At 47.1% G+C, this 20,085-nt stretch overlaps 1 protein-coding gene across 1 annotated transcript in view; it reads left to right on the top strand.

The window, feature by feature from the left end:
* The window catches only part of FAM83F (family with sequence similarity 83 member F), an 88,698-nt gene that overhangs the window by 52,144 nt on the left and 16,469 nt on the right, over positions 1-20,085 (top strand). Inside the window, exons 2-4 of the mRNA XM_075320844.1 lie at positions 5,363-5,530; positions 12,113-12,234; positions 12,680-13,293. Of these exons, the coding sequence (XP_075176959.1) occupies positions 5,363-5,530; positions 12,113-12,234; positions 12,680-13,293 (904 nt within the window). The remainder of the gene's footprint in view (positions 1-5,362; positions 5,531-12,112; positions 12,235-12,679; positions 13,294-20,085) is intronic.

Below are 20,085 nucleotides of genomic sequence, written 5' to 3'. Positions count from 1 at the left end.
GGATCACAGACCGGGTCACACCACCGTGATACCCACAGAAGTGGCCCGGATCTGAGTACCCCTTGTCCCCGGGCGACACATATGCCCTAGTGTATGGATTGGCTATTTAACCGCCATATGAATATACAATTATCTTTTAATTGCGGTACATTAATTCCCCATCCATACACTACGCCACCACATTAATCACTTAGTGCGCAAATTATTGTTTTTACAGTGTTTTCTTCTGTTTAAAAATAGGCTCACCTGATTGCCCTCAGTTTTCTCTGTTTTCTTATACAAATAACCACGGTTGGTCGCCTTACTTGGGAGAGGGGTCCTTTTCTCCTTTTCCTGTCACGATCTGTGCAGTTCAGTCATGCAATTCTACCTCCATTTTCATTGCATTTGATCTTAAATGTTTTTCTGTGTCACGAATTTTTGTATCAAAATAAAGTATTTAATATTTCACTTTATATATTCTTTGGTTTTGTTCTTCTTTTCCTCCTGTTTATCATTATGCTCGTTGAAGAATATACCCACCTAGGGATCACTATTTAAAGATACCCTGGTGTATTACCTAATTTTGGTATGGCCTACCTCCTTCTGTGTTTAATTATAATGTTCTCTCCATAGTTTCCCATATGTTTATAATGCATTCCTCCATATTGTATAAGGCACCCATTATTCCTTCATATAATATAATGCACTCCATATTGCTCCACATAATATAATGCAGCCTCATATTACTCCATATAGTAGTATGCAACGCCTATGTTTCTCCATATAGTATTATGCAGCCTCGTATTGCACCATACAGTATTATGCAGCCCCCATATAGTATTATGTAGTCCTACTCCTAATATAGCAGCATGCAGCCCCCATGTGCCTTCAGATAGTTTTATGCAGCCCCCATATTGTTTAATGCAATCCCATAATCCTCCTCGATCCCGCTCTGCTCCTGTCTCCTCCTCAGCGTGTCCACTGTTCTGCCGCTCTGCACATCTCAGCGCACAGAAGCGACGTCATCATGTTCTCCTGTGCTGAACTGTCCAAGCACAAACACAGCAGGAGAATGATGAGAGAGGCAGTGCTCCGCTCCCTCTCAGCAGTGCTTTCAAATATATCGGCAACTGCGATGCCGATACAATTGAAAGTGCGATCCTTGTCAGGGAGTCCGATGCCAGCTCTGGCACCGGGCCACCCTGACTCACAGGCCCCATAGCAGTTGCATGGCCTGCCGCTATTGGCACTACGCCACTGCTTGTCCGCAATTGCTCCAAGAGATTTGTCCATATGCCCCTCAATCTCTTGGAGCAATTAGCCTTGCGCTACTTTCCCATGATGAGCTTATGGTGAGGTTTTTGAGGGTTTTTTTACCTCAGTATTTGTAAGCCAAAGCCTGGAGTGGGTAATAAATACAGAAGTGGTGCCCGTGTTTCTATTATACTTTTCCTCTCATTGTAAGCCAAAACCAGGAGTGGCACAAATACTGAGGTTAAAACTCACCAGATACTCAACGTGTACATGTGGCTTAATGAGGGAATTTCGGATGGAAAGTCCATACTCCTGTAGTGCTTAAAAAATAATTATTTTGGCTATGTGCACATACGTTTTGTACTCTCCTTCACACCTGAACACGCACTAAATAACTGTCAGAAACAATGAACATATGCATTTCCGTGTAAAAAATGACTTGCTCTTCACATGGTCAGGGTTTTCAATGCCTATTAACAGCTTTGGGTTTCCAAGACAAATTTTACTGTGTTTTGTTTTTTGGGGTTTTTTTTACTTTTTTTTTTCTTTTTCTATAGTGCCTCTTTACATGTTCAGTATTACATGTTTTTTTTTTGTTTGTTTTTGTTTTTTTCTTTCTTTTGCAAATAAGGCAGTCATAGGAACCAAGGTTAAAGGTGGAAATCACAGTTGAGACAGCATTTTGCCAAGTAATAATGTAGGAGGTGGTCAGATCACCCCACTCCTACAAGGTACATATGTTGTTTAAATGTCTAAGTGCAGCTGTTGGAGAGTACGGCTGGCAATGATGCAGAGCCGGAGTAGTGAAGCAGTTGGTGCCCTCTAGCGACCGACGGTGTTAAGTGTTTTACTGTATAATATGTATCTTATAGCATAATCTGTCCAATGCGTTAATTGTGAAATGCTAAGTAATGATGTTAGTGTCACGCTCGGGTCCGGCGCTGCTGCGGCTGCTGCTCGGTGGCTTGAGCGGTGGGCCGGATACGGGGACTCGAGCGGCGCTCCTCACCCGTGAGTGAAAGGGGTGGTTGGTTTGGGGAATTTAGTCCGTGACGCCACCCACGGGTCGTGGTGACGATGGGTACCACCGCTGCTGATGACTGGGATCCCGGGAGCGATGGTAAGGAGCAGCTGGGATGTTGTTTTCCCCCTCCGTGGGTAGGGGTCGGTGGTCCCGGGGCCCGATGATGTGTCGGGGAGGCAGGGTTGGTGAGGTGCAGGGACAGCGAGGCGCGGTGCCGGATGGCACGGGTGTACTCACTCAGCAAGAAAGGTACAAAGTCCTCGGTAAACCAAACGGCTGGATGGATGGGTCCCGCAGCCGGCTGCAGTGTCTCTCCCCAGACAGGTGATGGCGGCTGTCTTTCCCTGCACCTTGATGTTCTCCTTCTGACTACTATGGATTCCCAACGGTAGTCCGCTCCCCGGTGTATGGGTACCGGAAGAACCAGTTTGCCCGCAGGCGCTGGCCCTTGGGTCTCTAGCCTTAGGCGGTAGCTGTATACCCTCACGGTGTGGGCGGTTGCCTTCAATCGGGACTTTTGCTGTTATGAAACCCCTGGGGTTCCAGTCACATTCGGATCTGACTATTGACGGCGGCTCCAAGCCTGGTCGGGGTCCGATGGCCCTGCCTGTGTGTGCTGGCTTCACTTCGCTCCCCGGTCGGTACCGGCGGGCCGTCGCCCAACCCCGGTCCTACGGTTCCGCGTTGCTCCACCACTCCTGCAGACGGCCACCACCGTCTGCCAAGCTTGCTGTCAGTGCCTGGGCCACAAACCCAGACACCCAAGTGCTCACTCCTCTCACTTCAAACTCCAACACTGTTCTGTCACTTTTCCCGCCTCCAGGCCTGGGAACTCCTCGGTGGGTGGGGCCAACCGCTTGGCTCCGCCCCACCTGGTGTGGACATCAGACCCTGGAGGGAGGCAACAAGGATTTTTGTTTGGCTGGTGTCCCCGTCTAATGGGGGTGGGGGTGTTTGTGTGTTCTGTGACGACCTGGCTAGGCCAGGGCGCCACATTAGCATGAAGGATTTTAGTATGTGTAATGTAGAAGATACATCCTGGTTGCTGAGGGAACAAGAGCCAGGATGAGAGCAGTGTGAGAGCAGAGGGTTGGTTAGCGAGACAGGCCAGGAAGAGAGTAGTTCTACAGAATAGTTGCTGGAGTAAAGGCCACTTTACACACAGAGATAAATCTGTGGCAGATCTGTGGTTGCAGTGAAATTGTGGACAATCAGTGCCAGGTTTGTGGCTGTGTACAAATGGAACAATATGTCCATGATTTCACTGCAACCACAGATCTGCTAAAGATTTATCTCTGTGTGTAAAATGGCCTTAAGGACGAGCTCTGTACCAGCGTCTGTCGTGGAACCAGGAGGTATCCTCCAACAGTACGGAGCCTACGGTTCACCTCATGACGGGCTTAAGTGAGTCTGGGGACCAGACGGGCATCGGGCAAGTGTAATTTTTTTTGTATGTACAGAAGATGGAATAGATGAAAAACTGAAGATGTTTTAGGTGGAATGGGGGAATTCCTGTAAGTGAATGTTTTATTTTTGTTTTTCTGCTCTTTAAACAGATCAGAAATAATGTAAATAAAAATGTAAAGGTCAACATAGCTTTATTCAAAGGTAACAACCCAAATAACTGTGCATCCCGTTAACTCCTTAGCGACATTGGGCCGTATTGGTACGTTCTAAGCCATATAGTTGTAATCATCAGCGGCTGCTGCAGGCAGACAATGGCGATTCCTGCACATGTCAGCTGATTTGAACAGTTGACAAGTGTGCCTCACTTGCGCCTGTAAACCTCTTAAATCGCACTGTCAAAATGTGATGGAGCGATTTTAAATCCCTGCCTCGGTAAATCTTTACTTACCCTGCCGCATCAGTGGTGCTGTGACTTGATCACTGTGAGGCGATGGTTACCATTGGTAGCACAGGGTCATGTAATGACTCCTGTAGCATGACTCCCTTCCTGTTTCACCCGGCCAAGTGCTGCCAGTAACAAGAGGTGAGTGTTTCTGGTGATCACAGCTGTGTACCATTAGTCAACAGAACTGAATGAGCGATCAGATTGCTGATCCTTATCGTCCCCTAAGGTAACTAGTAAAATAAAAAACAAAAAAGTAAAAAAAAAAATCTAAATGTTCAAATCATCCCCCATTCGCCCCATTGAAATTTAAAGGGTTGAAAAAATAAAAAATATACAAACATTTGGTATTGCATTCAGAAATGCCTGATCTATCAAAATATAAAATCAATTAATCTGATAAGTAAATGGTGTTTTGGAAATATAATTCCTACTTTTGTGCAAAATGCAAACAAGCGATCAAAACGTAGCATCTGCGCAACAATGTCAGCTTGAGCATTTGCTGAGCCATAGATCCCGAAAGATGAGAAAGCTATGGGTTGCGGAAAATGGCGCAAAAAGTCCACCACTTTTTTTCGACAAACTTCTGGACTTTTTTTGACCCCTTAGATAAAGGTTAAGCTGTATATGTTTGGTGTCTACGAACTCATACCAACGTGAGGCAACGCACCAACACATCAGTTTTACCATATATTGAACACTGTGAATAAAATATACAAAAAACAATCATGCAATCGCATTTTTTTTCTCAAGTTTTCCATACTTGGAATTTTTTTTTTTCGTTTTCCAATAAACAATGTGGTAAAACGTATGGTTTCAAGGTTTTCAAGTACAACTTGTCCCACAAAAAAACAAGACCTTGAATGGCAAGAGTGACGGAAAAATAAAAAAGTTGCGGCTCTCGGAAGAAGGGGAGCAAAAGAAAGAAAAAGGAAAATCGGCTGAGGGTGAAGGGGTTAAATAAAATATTATCAAAAGAGACCATCAGAACAGACAAGAAGAAAAAAAATGTAATTGCTTTAGATTTGCTGAAAAAGGACAATAGATTTCAGAGCAGCTCCGAAAATCCCTGTAATAAAGTGAAACTGCAATAAACACTCGATCCCGGTATTGCATCCATCATTGCAAAGTCCACTGACTGATAATGAGGATGAGTGTGTAAAGATAAAGCTATATTGGCTCTTAATGGAGAAGTAATTTCTTGATAACAAAAGAACTGTTCTCACACACAATGTCTGTTTTCTCTGTCACAGGTAATTGCCATCGTAATGGACTATTTTACCGACAGGGAAGTGTTTAAAGATGTGTTGGATGCAGCGGACAGAAGGAGGGTCCCGGTTTATATGATTCTAGGAGAGTCTGGATTCAAGCATTTCTTGGAGATGTGTGAAGCTATGCAACTGTCTGGACCTATGCTCCGGGTAATAAAAATATGGGCAGAGCTGGGAAAAAAGAAACCAGAAAAAAATGGACTAATTGTCTGATACGTGTTCCCGTTTTAAAACCTAGTATGTGTCCTAAGGGGAGCGGTGCACGATACAGGGATTTAAGAAAACTAAGCAGTCATGCCCTGCCCCTTGAGATTTACTGGAAACTTAAAACAATATATCCATTTCGAATTGGGTGCTTTTCCGTCATAATTAGGGATGAGCGGATCCATGGAAGTTCGGGGTCGGTTGAACTTCAGTTAAAAGTTCAGTTCTGGACCGACACTTGACCCCGTATCCTGTGTGTATAAATATGTGATAGATGGATAATATATTTATTATGCAGACCCAAACTTGTGGACTGTAAAATGGTCATAGTAAGGGCTAAGGGGCTGCAAAAGTAAGCAAAATGGGGGCAATTGCCCTACAAACAATGTGGAAAGGAAATATTTGATAACCAGCGCAGGTAAACTAGCAGCTGCAGGCTGCAACCTCCAACTGTCAGCTTTACCTTGGCTGGTAGAGAGGATCCCATGTCTTTTTAAAATTAAATAAATAATTTTAAAAAAATGTCATGGGGTCCACCCTATCTTAGATAACTAACCAAGGTAAAGTAGACAGCTGAGGGCTGATAATATCAGGATGGGAAGGCTCATGATTGTTTGGCCTTTCCCAGCCTAAAAATACCAGCTCAAAGCCACCCCAGAAATGGCGCATCCTGACATTTTTGCCCAGTTCTTTTTGATTGCCCTGGTGTGGTGGTGTACCTCCCCCGTGCCAACGGCCGAGCCGCTCTGATCCGGAGCCGTGGTGGCTCGAGGGGTCTCCGGACCCGGGGGGTTCGTGCGGATATTCGAATTTGAAAGAGGGGGTATATACAGGGGAGTTAAAAGTTCATGACGCCACCCACGGTGCGTGGTAATTTGGAATACCACCGCTGCTGTTGGGGAGGGGGGAGCCCGGTGGCGATGGTGTAGCAGCAGGATGTTTTAACTCCTCCGTGGGTAGAGGAAAAGGGTTTTTCAGCATACTCACTCAGTTCGAGAATAATAACACCAACCGCTTGTAAACCAGAATTCTGAGCACCACTGCAGCACGGAGGGAGCCCACGTAGATCCGTGTCCTTGGTGTTGCTGTTAGCCTGTGGCCTTTTCCATGGCACCTTCTCACTATTGGACTCTCAAGTTTGGAACTATTTGGGTCCCGCTCACCCGTATGGCTAACAGAGCGAGCTTGCTCTCAGGGTTCACGCATAGGATTTCTTTGGACTGTAATTTGGGAGAGTCCTATCCCATCGATGCGCTAGTACCCCGATTTTGGAGCGGGTTGGGGATGAATCTTGAAGTCTTCACTCCCGTCGGGTAAATTACCAGGACGCGTGATGCTACTTCCCAGTCTAGAGTCCACGTACCCCGTCGTGCCCTGGCCCCTGCCCAGTGATGGCTCAAGGCCGCCAGCTGCCCTCCTCGGCAGTCCGTGCTCCTTGACGCGATCCCCTGCGACCGGGGTTCCAGCTCCTACCAGGCCCAGACCAACGTCTGCCACCTAGTAAACTTCAGGAGCCCTGCTCCAGGCCGGTGACCTCTCTCTCTGAGAGTCACCTTCCACCTCCTTCTCCTTTCACTTCTCCTGTCACTTTCCCCTACCAACCCCCCATGTGGGCGGCCCTATTCCCTTCAGACTCCCCAATGGTGTGTCTGGTGGGTATGGTGCAAAGTGTTCCTAGGATTTTGACTGGCTAAGCTGTTAGCAACACCAAAAGACCAGGATCCGTAACCAAGGAGGAGTGGATACTGTGCAGAAGGGCAGATTGCACAATACCCAGTGACGACCTGATAGGCCAGGGCGCCAGTGGCAATTGGGATACTTATTTTGGGGATGAAGTCAGCTGTGAATTGACAGCTGACCTCAAGCTCAGGGGTAAGTAATGGAGAGGCGTCTATCAGACATCCTTATTACTAACCTGGTAAGTATAGAGTTAAACTATCTTTCCCTGTGTGTGTTTTATTATTTGAATAAACATTCCCCCAGATGCTCTCGTTAATTTATTAATTAAAAAAAAATTTTTGGAAGTTCCGACATAATCCAAAGAGTAATTTCCCACGACGTCCATCTATTCCTATAGAGCAGGGGTGGGGAACCTCCGGCCCGCGGGCCGTATACGGCCCGTGACGACTTTTTATGCGGCCCCCGGGCACATTCCCGGGGACCATTGTGCTTTGGTGGCAGCCGCGCTTTTCCTGGCTGCCGGCCCTTTAAATCCCACTGCCTTATGCCTTGTGGGTAGATGCTAGAATGTACGGGCTCTCTCCAGATCCTGACTTCCAGGACCTGACTGCAGCCCATACATTCTAGGCTTATCCCCGGCCTGTGTGCTCTGGTGGGCGGGTAAGCAGCACGCTGCGATAAAGTCACACAGAAGAGCTGCAGCAGGTTTACCAGCCTCCCGGACCTGCTGTGTGTGTGTGTGACTCTCCCTCCCCCTCACTGCGAGTACTCAACCCATCGCTGCCCCCCCCCCCGCTCAGTGCTGTGTACCCCCTCGTACTGTGTGTACCCCCCAATGCTGTATGTACCCCCAAATGCTGTGTGTACCCCCTCGTGCTGTGTACCCCCTCGTGCTGTGTACCCTCTCGTGCTGTATGTACCCCCCAATGCTGTGTGTACCCCCTAGTGCAGTGTGTACCCCCTAGTACAGTGAGTACCCCCTAGTACAGTGGGTACCCCTAATGCTGTGTGTACCCCTAATGCTGTGTGTACCCCTTAATGTTGTGTGTACCCCTTAATGCTGTGTGTACCCCTTAATGCTGTGTGTACCCCCTCGTGCTGTGTACCCCCTCGTGCTGTGTACCCCCTCGTGCTGTGTGTACCCCCTCGTGCTGTGTGTACCCCCTCGTGCTGTGTGTACCCCCTCGTGCTGTGTGTACCCCCGCATGCTGTGTACCTCCTAGTACAGTGTGTACCCCCCAGTGCTGTGTGTACCCCCTCGTGCTGTGTACCCCCTCGTGCTGTATGTACCCCCCAATGCTGTGTGTACCCCCCAATGCTGTGTGTACCCCCTAGTGCAGTGTGTACCCCCTAGTGGAGTGTGTACCCCCTAGTGCAGTGTGTACCCCCTAGTACAGTGAGTACCCCCTAATGCTGTGTACCCCTTAATGCTGTGTGTACCCCCTCGTGCTGTGTACCCCCTCGTGCTGTGTAACCCCTAGTGCTGTGTGTACCCCCTCGTGCTGTGTGTACCCCCTCGTGCTGTGTGTACCCCCTCATGCTGTGTACCTCCTAGTACAGTGTGTACCCCCCAGTGCTGTGTACCCCCAGGTGCTGTGTGTACCCCCTAGTGCTGTGTGTACCCCCTAGTGCTGTGTACACCCCAATGCTGTGTACCCCCTCAGCGCGGTGTAACCCTTCACTGCTGTCCGTGCCCCCCCTAGTGCTGTCTGTACCCCCTGGGTGATGTCTATGCCCCCACAGCAGTGCTGTCCGCACCACCTAATGCTGTCCATGCTGCCACCAGTGTTGTCCATGCCACGGTGAGTGCTGCCTGTGCCCCCCTTATGCTGTCCATGCTCCCCAGTGCTGTGTGCCACCCCTCAGTGCTCTTAACTCGCTACTGCTGTCTGTACCCTCCCACTGCTTTCTATGCTCCCCAGTCCGTGCTCTCCTGTTGATGTCTATGTTCCCCCAGACCTGTCTGTCTCCCTAGTGCTGCCACCCAGTGCAGTGCGCGCTGCCACCCAGTGCAGTGCGCGCTGCCACCCAGTGCAGTGCGTGCTGCCACCCAGTGCAGTGTGTGCTGCCACCCAGTGCAGTGCGTGCTGCCACCCAGCGCTGTGCGTGTCCCCAGTGTCATGTCTGTGCCACCGCCAGGGCTGTCCATGCCCCTTACTGATGTATATGCCCCAGCCCCTCCTGTGATGTATATGCCCCAGCCCCTCCTGTGATGTATATGCCCCAGCCCCTCCTGTGATGTATATGCCCCAGCCCCTCCTGTGATGTATATGCCCCAGCCCCTCCTGTGATGTATATGCCCCAGCCCCTCCTGCGATGTATATGCCCCAGCCCCTCCTGTGATGTGTACTCCCAGTGTCTCCTGTAATTTATGCGCCCTGGCCCCTCCTGTGATGTGTATGCCCCCAGCATCTCCAGACAGAGACAAACCTGGAAAAGCAGCTGTGAGAAACAAGATGATCAATATCACCGAACATCACAATCGCACCAAAGAGAAGCAGCTCCGGCCACCACAATAGGGGTGAGTTAATTAATCGTTTGACCAAATATAGCAGGGTTATTTTTCAGGTTGATAATGTTGTGCGGCCCCCAAAGGTTAGTAGGAAATTCCAAATGGCCCCCGGCAGTAAAAAGGTTCCCCACCCCTGCTATAGAGCCTTGTTCTGAGAACGAGGCTCCATAAGTCTCTGCCGGTCAGCGGCAGTTTGAAATTCATCTCACACGTTACTGTATGGGTTCATTCATCCCTAGCCATAACTGACGCAGAGACAGAGAAGGGGGCTGGCCTAGTTATTGAACTGAATCAGGTAGCTGGCCCCATTTATAGTGTGCCACTGGACAGAGCGAGAAGAAAGGACTCATTTATTGTACACTTTTGACATATTACTGCATGATACATGCGTACTTTTTGTGACTTGCAAAGTAATAACCGCAAAGATTTTGTAAATTTCAAAAGTTAAATGTAACAAAAACAATGAATAGATAAACAATCTTATTATCACTAATCGTTTTATTGTAATTTAGATTTCATATGCTGTTCTATCTAACAAGCATACATGGTATATAAAATGTACACATTAAAAAGTATTGCCCACTCTGTTAGACATCAGTAATGTGTTTGAATGAGTGCATTAAGATATTTACCAATTGTTGTCTTGTGCTGTTTTTAGCGCTGCACCTGACCTCTCCTGCATCACACAGCCGACCATTGGGTCCATCTGGAAGAAGGCACTTTGTATATTTTTCCCTATGGAGCTAAGAACTTCGCCTGCCAGTAATTGCCAACTAAATACCTGTTCTCCCCGGCACCTACCTCTGCAGCCTCAGAGCAGTCACGAATCACTCCTGCCGGCAATTCTGTGACTTCTCTTGCAGTCTAAAGCCTCATGTGCACGGTGCATCTTTTGTCACGTTTTTTGGGTGCAGTTTTGGTAACAAAACTGCCTGCATTTCCTTCCCCAGCAAAGTCTTTCAGTTTTGCTGTGCGCACGTTGCAGCTTTTTTTGGCTGCATCTTTGTGGTGACCACAAAGATGCAGAATGTCAATTCTTTCAGCGTTTTTGCCAGTGTTTTTGAGCCCTTCCACTCAATAGGTTTGACTTTTAAAAAATGCATTGCGCAAAAAGCGCATGCATTTTTTTGGATGCATTTTTGCCATGGGTGCGTTTTTTTGGGGGCCAAAAGAAGTGCATCTTTTGTCATCACCACAAAGATCCAGCATATGCATATAGCGTAAAATGTCATACTGTCTGACAGCCAGCTCCCTGCTGCCTAAAGGGGGTGTTACACGCAGCGATATTGCTAGCGATGTCGCTGGTGAAAGCACCCGCCCCGTCGTTTGTGCGTCACGGGCAAATCGCTGCCTGTGGCGCACAAAATCGTTAGGAGCTGTCACACATACTTACCTTCCTAGCAACGCGCTGTTGCCGGCGAACCGCCTCCTTTCTAAGGGGGGCGATTCATGCGGCGTCACTAAGCGGACGCCCAATAGAAGCGGAGGGGCGGATACGAGCGGATGTAACATCCCGCCCACCTCCTTCCTTCCTCATTGCTGGCGGCCGCAGGTAAGCTGTAGTTCGTTGTTCCCGAGGTGTCACACATAGCGATGTGTGCTGACTCGGGAACGACGAACAACCTATGTCCTCTACAATCAACGATTTTATGAAAATGAACAACGTGTCAACGATGGACGATTTGGTGAGTATTTTCCATCGTTAACGGTCGCTCGTGCGTGACACACTCAACGACGTTGCTAACGATGCCGGATGTGCGTCACGGAATCCGTGACCCCGGCAATTATATCGTTAGATGCGTCATTGCGTGTAACTGGGCCTTTACTGCGGGAAGCTGGTTGTCAAACGTCATGACGTCTGCAGTGACATCTCGTTGATAGAGCAGATCGGAAGAGGAAGAGCTGTCCTTTTGATATGAGGTCGCGTGCAGCAGTAGAATCATCGGCAGGAGCAGTCTTTGACCACCGGCAGAGATCAGCGCCAAGCAGGTAGCAACTACTTGCCTGTAAGTTCTTAGCCCCTTAAAGAGACATGAGGAATGTGTCGGCTAACCCCTTATAATTTAAGTTTGATAGCCTCATTCTGAATCTTATAGATTTAAATTGAGAAAGGGACTTCTAGTCCACAAAGAAGATATATGAGCTAGCTAGTCATAGTTGCGGTCACATGATGCAGGAGAGGACTGAAGCAGCGCTGGAAACTGTAGAAGATAGCAATGGGTATTTTATTTTTAGAGCCAATATAACCCTACAATAGAATTATGTAGTGTCTTCACAATAATGTCATAAAAAAACAACAAAGTAATCATAATTATTTTTTGTTCTTCATTGTTTAGAATTTGCGAGTCAGGTATGTTACTGGGGTGGGATTCTGCTTGACGCCTGGGAAGATCCGAGGCTCCATCTCTCATAAGTACATAATGGTGGATGGTGATAAAGTAGCCTTTGGAACATTCAGGTAATTTTCTATATATATTTTTTAGTTTCCTCTCAGCACTGACCCATTTTATACTAAAGATGAATGGAGGGATTTTTAATTTGTTAGTATGCAGGTTGTTGCCTAAGTTAGTGGCCACCTTGAGATCGCAGGTAACTAGAGCGCGCTGCTAGCATATCCTTTCCATTAACATCTCATGGCACTCAGACCGAGGATGGTCGGATCTGGGTTGTATCAGCCAACGTATGTCTCCCATGCTGCTGACGCAACGCTACCTCTATGGGACAATGAACAGTTTGGAATAGGGGCATGACCATGTTGTTGGTTCCAACTGTCAGTCTACAGGAATGCACCACCTCCTGCAATGTGCTCTTGAAGAAAAGAGGATGAGGGTATTCCTTTCTTTTTTTTTTTTTATTGCATTATTCTATTGGCTTATGTTTTAATCTTTCATCCTCCATTGTAGGTTAACATGGTCATCTCTAAGAGTGGATCGCAACATTATGACACTGCTGTCCGGGCAACATGTGGAACCTTTTGATACTGAATTTCGTGAACTTTACGCAATATCAGAGGAAATTAATCTTCTCAAAGAGCTGGGCCTCCCTGATATTCGACCTAGTCCCATGTTAGGAGCAAGATCACGTTCTTCCACTATTGCTCGCAAACTCATCAATCCTAAGTATTCGTTAGTAGTGGGAAGAAGCCTAGCGCCAGGAGAAATGCTTAGATTTGGAACGCCAAATCCACCAGCATCTGGAGACGATGAGGAAAGTGAAGGGGAGAAAAGAATGGCAAAATTCTTTGACGACCTACTAACTACAGAGCAGGAGGTTCCAGAAATTGTTGATTTAGACCGTCTTCCAAAGGCGGCTCTCATGACAAATGGACAGGCTGGCAAAACTCCAGAAGAAAATAGGACAAATAAATCGCCCAAAAAATCAAGCATAAGGTTTTTCAAAAAGTCTCAACCAAGCATTCAGGAAAAGGAAGTGGATGGAGGATTTTTAATAGTAAATAAACCAAGACTTGATCTAAGTCAAACTACCTTCAAGAGCCAACAAGATTTGAAGGCTTCAGGTAAGACACCAGTACTTTGTTGCAAATTAAATGGTAACAATGAATTACAAATTGTTGGGCACTGTTCTTTTATTACAGTTATTTTATTTTGGCTAAAGAAAAAAGGCACTTTTGCAAAAGCTTGGTGAAAAATGTTGGATCATTTAGTTTCTACATTATCTTGGCATCATAATGAGTGGGCTCATAGAGAACCGGGACCAGTGGGTCCCTGCTGATTTATTTTTTAAATCCGATTCCGGCCCAGAATCCGGTACCCATATAAGTCTATGGGAACCAGGATCCGGCGATTAAAAATGTTGGTGTAAGGGATGGGGGGATAGGAGCGCGCGTTGTATACTCTCCAAAGCTCCGTGCCATGGCAGCAAGCTGCTTTCAGGTCATGTATTCTTTTCCGGAGCTGTATGTGTCTAGATCGTGCGCTAAAAATAAAGGTAGATGCTAGAATGTACAGGCTCCTTCCATGAATGTGTGGCGCCCTGGACAAGCCAGGGGCCACAGGTAACTACACCAACACACCCCACACTCCCGGTCAGGCACACCAAAGTCAGACAAAAACCCTTGTTGCCCTCCTCCAGGGGCTGATGTCCACACCAGGGGGTGAGCCAGGCGGTTGGTCCCGCCCACCGAGGAGTTCACAGTCCTGGAGGCGGGAAAAGCAGACAGATGAGTTTGAGAGTTGAAAGTGGAAGGAAGAAAAGTGGCAGTAGAGCAGACTGAAGTTGGTCCGGGTGTGTGGCCCGGACGGATCAGCAAGGTTGGCAGACGGTGGTGACCGTCTGCAGGAGTGGCCTATTGGAGCTAACCGTAAGGACCGTGGACGGGCGGTGGCCCGGCGGTACCGGACCGGTACGCAAAGAGAAACCAGCACCATCCGGCAGGGGCTTACGGACCCTGGCAAGGCTAGGAGTCGCCGTGTATTTGCCAAATCCGTTAGCGAAGGGAACCTCCTGGGTTTCCCAGCAGCCAAGTCCCGACAGAAGGCAACCGTCCAACCGAGAGAGGGAAACACAGTCACCGCCAAGGCTAAAGTTCCCAGGGCCAGAGCCTGCGGGCAAAAGGGGCTCCTTCAGCCCATATCCAAGCTGGGGAGCGGGTTACCGGTGGGAACCCATTGGAACCGTACACACTACATAGGTGCAGGGAAAGGCAGTCACCATCAACCTGCCGGGAGGAGAAACACCGCAGCCGTCTGTGGGACCCGTCCATCCAGCTGTTTGTTTTACCGGAGACTCTGTGTACATCATTGGCTGAGTGAGTACCACCATGCCGTGCGGCACAGCGCTGCCCCCGCGACCCTGCACCTCACCAGGCCCCGTAACCCGCCTGCCATCCATCCCTACCCCATCACCGGGCCCCGGGACAACCAAACCCCCTACCACGGAGGGGAGAACTAACATCCAGGCTGCTCCCTGTCATCGCTCCCGGGAGCCCCGTCCAGAGCAGCGGTGGTGTCACCAATCTCACCACAAACGTGGGTGGCGTCACGGACAATATCAAATCCCCACAATCAACTCCCCCCCCCCCCTTTTACTCACGGGCGAGGAACGGCGCTCGAGTCCCCGGGATCCGAGCAGTGGGAGAGCGCAGCGTCCCCTCCTCCGCCCGCGACAAATGCAAATCTAATAATCACCCTACAGAGTGCAGGCATAAAGACTATGGATTATATGGAATACTGTTTTTGCAGTAGTCCTTATTGTTCATCACTTTATTGGCATGCCTTATAATGAATACTTACTAGGGTTGATCGAATCCCACAAATATCCGACTTCGCGAATATTCGCCGAATAGGTTGCCACTATTCGCAAATATTCGATGTGCAATGTAAGTCTATGGGAAACCTGAATAACAATTATTTGGGCTTCCCATAGACTTACATTGCGGATCAAATATTCGCAGAGCGGCGACCTATTCGTCAGATATTTGCGAAGTCGGATATTTGTGGTATTCGATCATCCCTAAACCTATCCGTTTGATTATGAAGTCTGGTCCTTTCTAGCACTGTCTTTTTGCCTTGTCCTGCTGCTATTTTGGAAATATTTATCTTTTTATTGTGTTTTTATAATTAACTTAATCAATATATGTACAATTATAATACTTTATTGTCACTATTTCTCCCTCATGGTCTTTGCCTGCACTCTGTAGGGTGATTAGTAGATTTGCATCTTTCACTATAGTGACAATATATGGAGTTTTTGATCAGGTTCCTTCCAGGTATGACGTAATTTGTCACGTGATGGGGGGGGGGTTTCAAAATGCAGCCCGGTTTAGAATAAACTTTCTTTTTCTAAGTCCACTTGGTCATGGAGAAATAGAATCGGGGGTCTGGAGGTAAGACCCCTAGATGGGGGGAGGAGAGATCAGCAGACCTCTGCGCCCATGATGTGTCCCCCTCTGCTCATTCTGAACCTCCTGCATGCAGCAGAAGGCCCAGGATGAGCTGCGCCCGCGATGATGTCCTCCTCTGCTCAAGCAGATGCTGTCACACAGGCTGGGAACATGTCTGACTGCAACCAACCACAGATGCCAGGGTGGGTGGGGAAAGCAGTGCATATGTATGAGCAATGGTTAGCGGCATAGGGAGGCTGCAGAAGCAGCGTACAGCTGAGCGGAAGCAGTTTACGGCTGCGCCGGAACATTTGGTAAATATGAAGTGCTCGCTTCATTCTTATTTTCTTTATTTTATTTTTATTTTTTTAATTTCTCAAATGTCAGATCCGGATCAAACACCTGGAATCCAGGGCCCAGGTCCGGCAGCCGAGCACCTTTGAAACCGCGCGGATCCGGACTTTTAAAGTCCGGGTCCGCCCATGCCTAATCATAATACATAGGACTGCAGAATTAAAAAAAAAAAAAAAATCAAAAAAATCTTTATTTTTATATAGCGCTAACATATTCCGCAGCGCTTTACATGCATCAGGAGCACTGTCCCCATTGGGGCTCACAATCCAGTCCCTATCTGTATGTCTTTGGAGTGTGGGAGGAAACCGGAGTACCCGGAGGAAACCCACGCAAACACGGGGAGAACATACAAACTTCTTGCAGATGGTGTCCTTGGTGGGATTTGAACCCAGGATCCCAGTGCTGCAAGACTACAGTGCTAACCACTGAGCCACCGTGCCGCCCAGAATTACCAGTTAAACCCATCATTCAGGTTTTTTTGATAGACTCTTTTATCCTGAAGTCTTCTAAGCTGATATATGAATGATAAAGCTGTCCAATTTAGTAGTTATTGGGACATACGCAGCTACCAGAGATTTCTACAAATGCTTATCTCCTATGGGAAGAAGGATTACGTTCCCACGATGAGCTTTTGGTGAGTTTTTGATGTTCTAGATTTTCTGCGCCTATTAAGTAAATTAGGTGGTTTGCATTTTTTCCTTGCTTTTTTGAGTAGGCTTTAACGTGTTTTTATTGCCTTTTTAATGCTGTGTTTTTTTGCTTCTTGTTGGTATGCAATAAACAGGCTTTTGTTTTTGATACTTCCTGGTATTTTGGCTATCGCTAAACTGTATTGATACACTGTACCTGGGTGGACTACATGCGCTATTGATGCATTTCTGCAGCAAAATCACCCTGAGATCGCATGTACTTTTCTAAGACTACGTTCCTACGATGAGCTTTTGATGCTGCATATTTTTTCGGTTTTAAAAAAAGCAGCGTCTTACAGTTCCAGGGAAGTGGAAGGGATTTATAGAAATCTGTACACTGTGCTTCATTTTTACTATTTAGACATCACCTGTGAGTTAGAGTATAAATAGTTAGGTCCAGAAATATTTGGACAGTGACACAATTTTCGCGAGTTGGGCTCTGCATGCCACCACATTGGATTTGAAATGAAACCTCTACAACAGAATTCAAGTGCAGATTGTAACGTTTAATTTGAAGGTTTGAACAAAAATATCTGATAGAAATTGTAGGAATTGTACACATTTCTTTACAAACACTCCACATTTTAGGAGGTCAAAAGTAATTGGACAAATAAACCAAACCCAAACAAAATATTTTTATTTTCAATATTTTGTTGCGAATCCTTTGGAGGCAATCACTGCCTTAAGTCTGGAACCCATGGACATCACCAAACGCTGGGTTTCCTCCTTCTTAATGCTTTGCCAGGCCTTTACAGCCGCAGCCTTCAGGTCTTGCTTGTTTGTGGGTCTTTCCGTCTTAAGTCTGGATTTGAGCAAGTGAAATGCATGCTCAATTGGGTTAAGATCTGGTGATTGACTTGGCCATTGCAGAATGTTCCACTTTTTTGCACTCATGAACTCCTGGGTAGCTTTGGCTGTATGCTTGGGGTCATTGTCCATCTGTACTATGAAGCGCCGTCCGATCAACTTTGCGGCATTTGGCTGAATCTGGGCTGAAAGTATATCCCGGTACACTTCAGAATTCATCCGGCTACTCTTGTCTGCTGTTATGTCATCAATAAACACAAGTGACCCAGTGCCAGTGAAAGCCATGCATGCCCATGCCATCACGTTGCCTCCACCATGTTTTACAGAGGATGTGGTGTGCCTTGGATCATGTGCCGTTCCCTTTCTTCTCCAAACTTTTTTCTTCCCATCATTCTGGTACAGGTTGATCTTTGTCTCACCTGTCCATAGAATACTTTTCCAGAACTGAGCTGGCTTCATGAGGTGTTTTTCAGCAAATTTAACTCTGGCCTGTCTATTTTTGGAATTGATGAATGGTTTGCATCTAGATGTGAACCCTTTGTATTTACTTTCATGGAGTCTTCTCTTTACTGTTGACTTAGAGACAGATACACCTACTTCACTGAGAGTGTTCTGGACTTCAGTTGATGTTGTGAACGGGTTCTTCTTCACCAAAGAAAGTATGCGGCGATCATCCACCACTGTTGTCATCCGTGGACGCCCAGGCCTTTTTGAGTTCCCAAGCTCACCAGTCAATTCCTTTTTTCTCAGAATGTACCCGACTGTTGATTTTGCTACTCCAAGCATGTCTGCTATCTCTCTGATGGATTTTTTCTTTTTTTTCAGCCTCAGGATGTTCTGCTTCACCTCAATTGAGAGTTCCTTAGACCGCATGTTGTCTGGTCACAGCAACAGCTTCCAAATGCAAAACCACACACCTGTAATCAACCCCAGACTTTTTAACTACTTCATTGATTACAGGTTAACGAGTGAGACGCCTTCAGAGTTAATTGCAGCCCTTAGAGTCCCTTGTCCAATTACTTTTGGTCCCTTGAAAAAGAGGAGGCTATGCATTACAGAGCTATGATTCCTAAACCCTTTCTCCGATTTGGATGTGAAAACTCTCATATTGCAGCTGGGAGTGTGCACTTTCAGCCCATATTATATATATAATTGTATTTCTGAACATGTTTTTGTAAACAGCTAAAATAACAAAACTTGTGTCACTGTCCAAATATTTCTGGACCTAACTGTAACTCCAACAACAACACAGTTTAAAAATATTTTTTTTACTGAAAAATATTAACATACAGAATAAAATAGTATATAGTGGTGCTTCGACAGTCTATAATTCCATGTAAATTTAAAATATAAATGCACAAGTATTAATGCATAGATCAATGTATAAATGGCTTTCAAAAATATTTTTGCTAAAAATGTATGGTCTAAAATAAACCTATCCTATACATATAGCATTCACTAAAAAAATCTATTTTCTATCAATCTGGCATATTAAATAGCAATCCATCTAAGTGCTAATGAATGGACATAAAGACCTAAAGTGGATTGAATATTGCAATGGAGCCACTATCCCAATCAGTACAATAACATGAAATGCATAATAGAGATTCATAAAAAATAAAGTGCACAATGAAAATAAGATGCTCCTGTGCTTCTTTAATTGTTTTACCTGCTGTAGTGTGCTGTATCGTCTCTCCACCCTGACGTACGTTTCAATTCGCTTTCTTCAGGGGGCGTACGCACAGGAGCATCTTATTTTCATTGTGCACTTTATTTTCAGGAATCACTATTATGCATTTCATGTTACTATACTGATTGGGATAGTGGATCTGTGCCGCACCCACGCCAGCAGCCGGGCTGCTCGGATCCGGACCCGCAGTGTGGCTCGAGGGATTTTCCGGACCCGGGGGTCGCGCGGACACTTTGAATAAAAAGGGGACGTTTATATATGGGGATTGCCGTAGGTACTTCGTGATGCCACCGGTGTGTGGTGAGATGTGGCACCGCCGCTGCTGTTTGGGAGCACCCGGGGGCGATGGGATAGCAGCTGGATGTTAACCCCTCCGTGGGTAGATATGGATGCCACGGGGCCCAGTGTCTCTGTGCTGAGGTTGGTGGCTTGCAGGGGCCGGCGCGCCCGGTCAGACCGGGGGATGTTAGTTTACGCACAGTAAAATGAATCACACGAGTCCAATGGTAAACCAAGGTGTCGGTGGCCGGCCGCCGCGGCCGGGTGTATTCTGGTCCCTTACCCGGGGTGATGGTCTGTGTCACTTTCCTCTGCACTACTTTAGTTCTCTTTTGGACTTCTCGATGTGGAATTCGCGAGTCCGCTCCCAAAACTACGGATGGGAGCCTTGCCCGCTGATGCTGACCCTTGGGATCTACGGGCCCTGGCGGATTCCCTATTCCCCGCGGTGGGCTGTTGTCTGCTTTTGGGACTTTGGGTGGGACAGGACCTATAATCCTGTCCTCAACTGGCAAATTAACAAAGCCGGTGGTTCCGGTCTCTGCTTCAGGATCCAGGTACCCCCCCTGTGCACGGTTTCCGGGTCGGTTCTCCGGTGTCGGTACCGGCGGGCTCCAACCCTACCCAAGTCCACCTTGGATCTCCGGC

The sequence above is a fragment of the Anomaloglossus baeobatrachus genome, chromosome 8 (assembly GCF_048569485.1).
Source record: "Anomaloglossus baeobatrachus isolate aAnoBae1 chromosome 8, aAnoBae1.hap1, whole genome shotgun sequence".
NCBI lineage: Eukaryota > Metazoa > Chordata > Amphibia > Anura > Aromobatidae > Anomaloglossus > Anomaloglossus baeobatrachus.
This window is presented reverse-complemented; position numbering and strand designations above follow the sequence as displayed.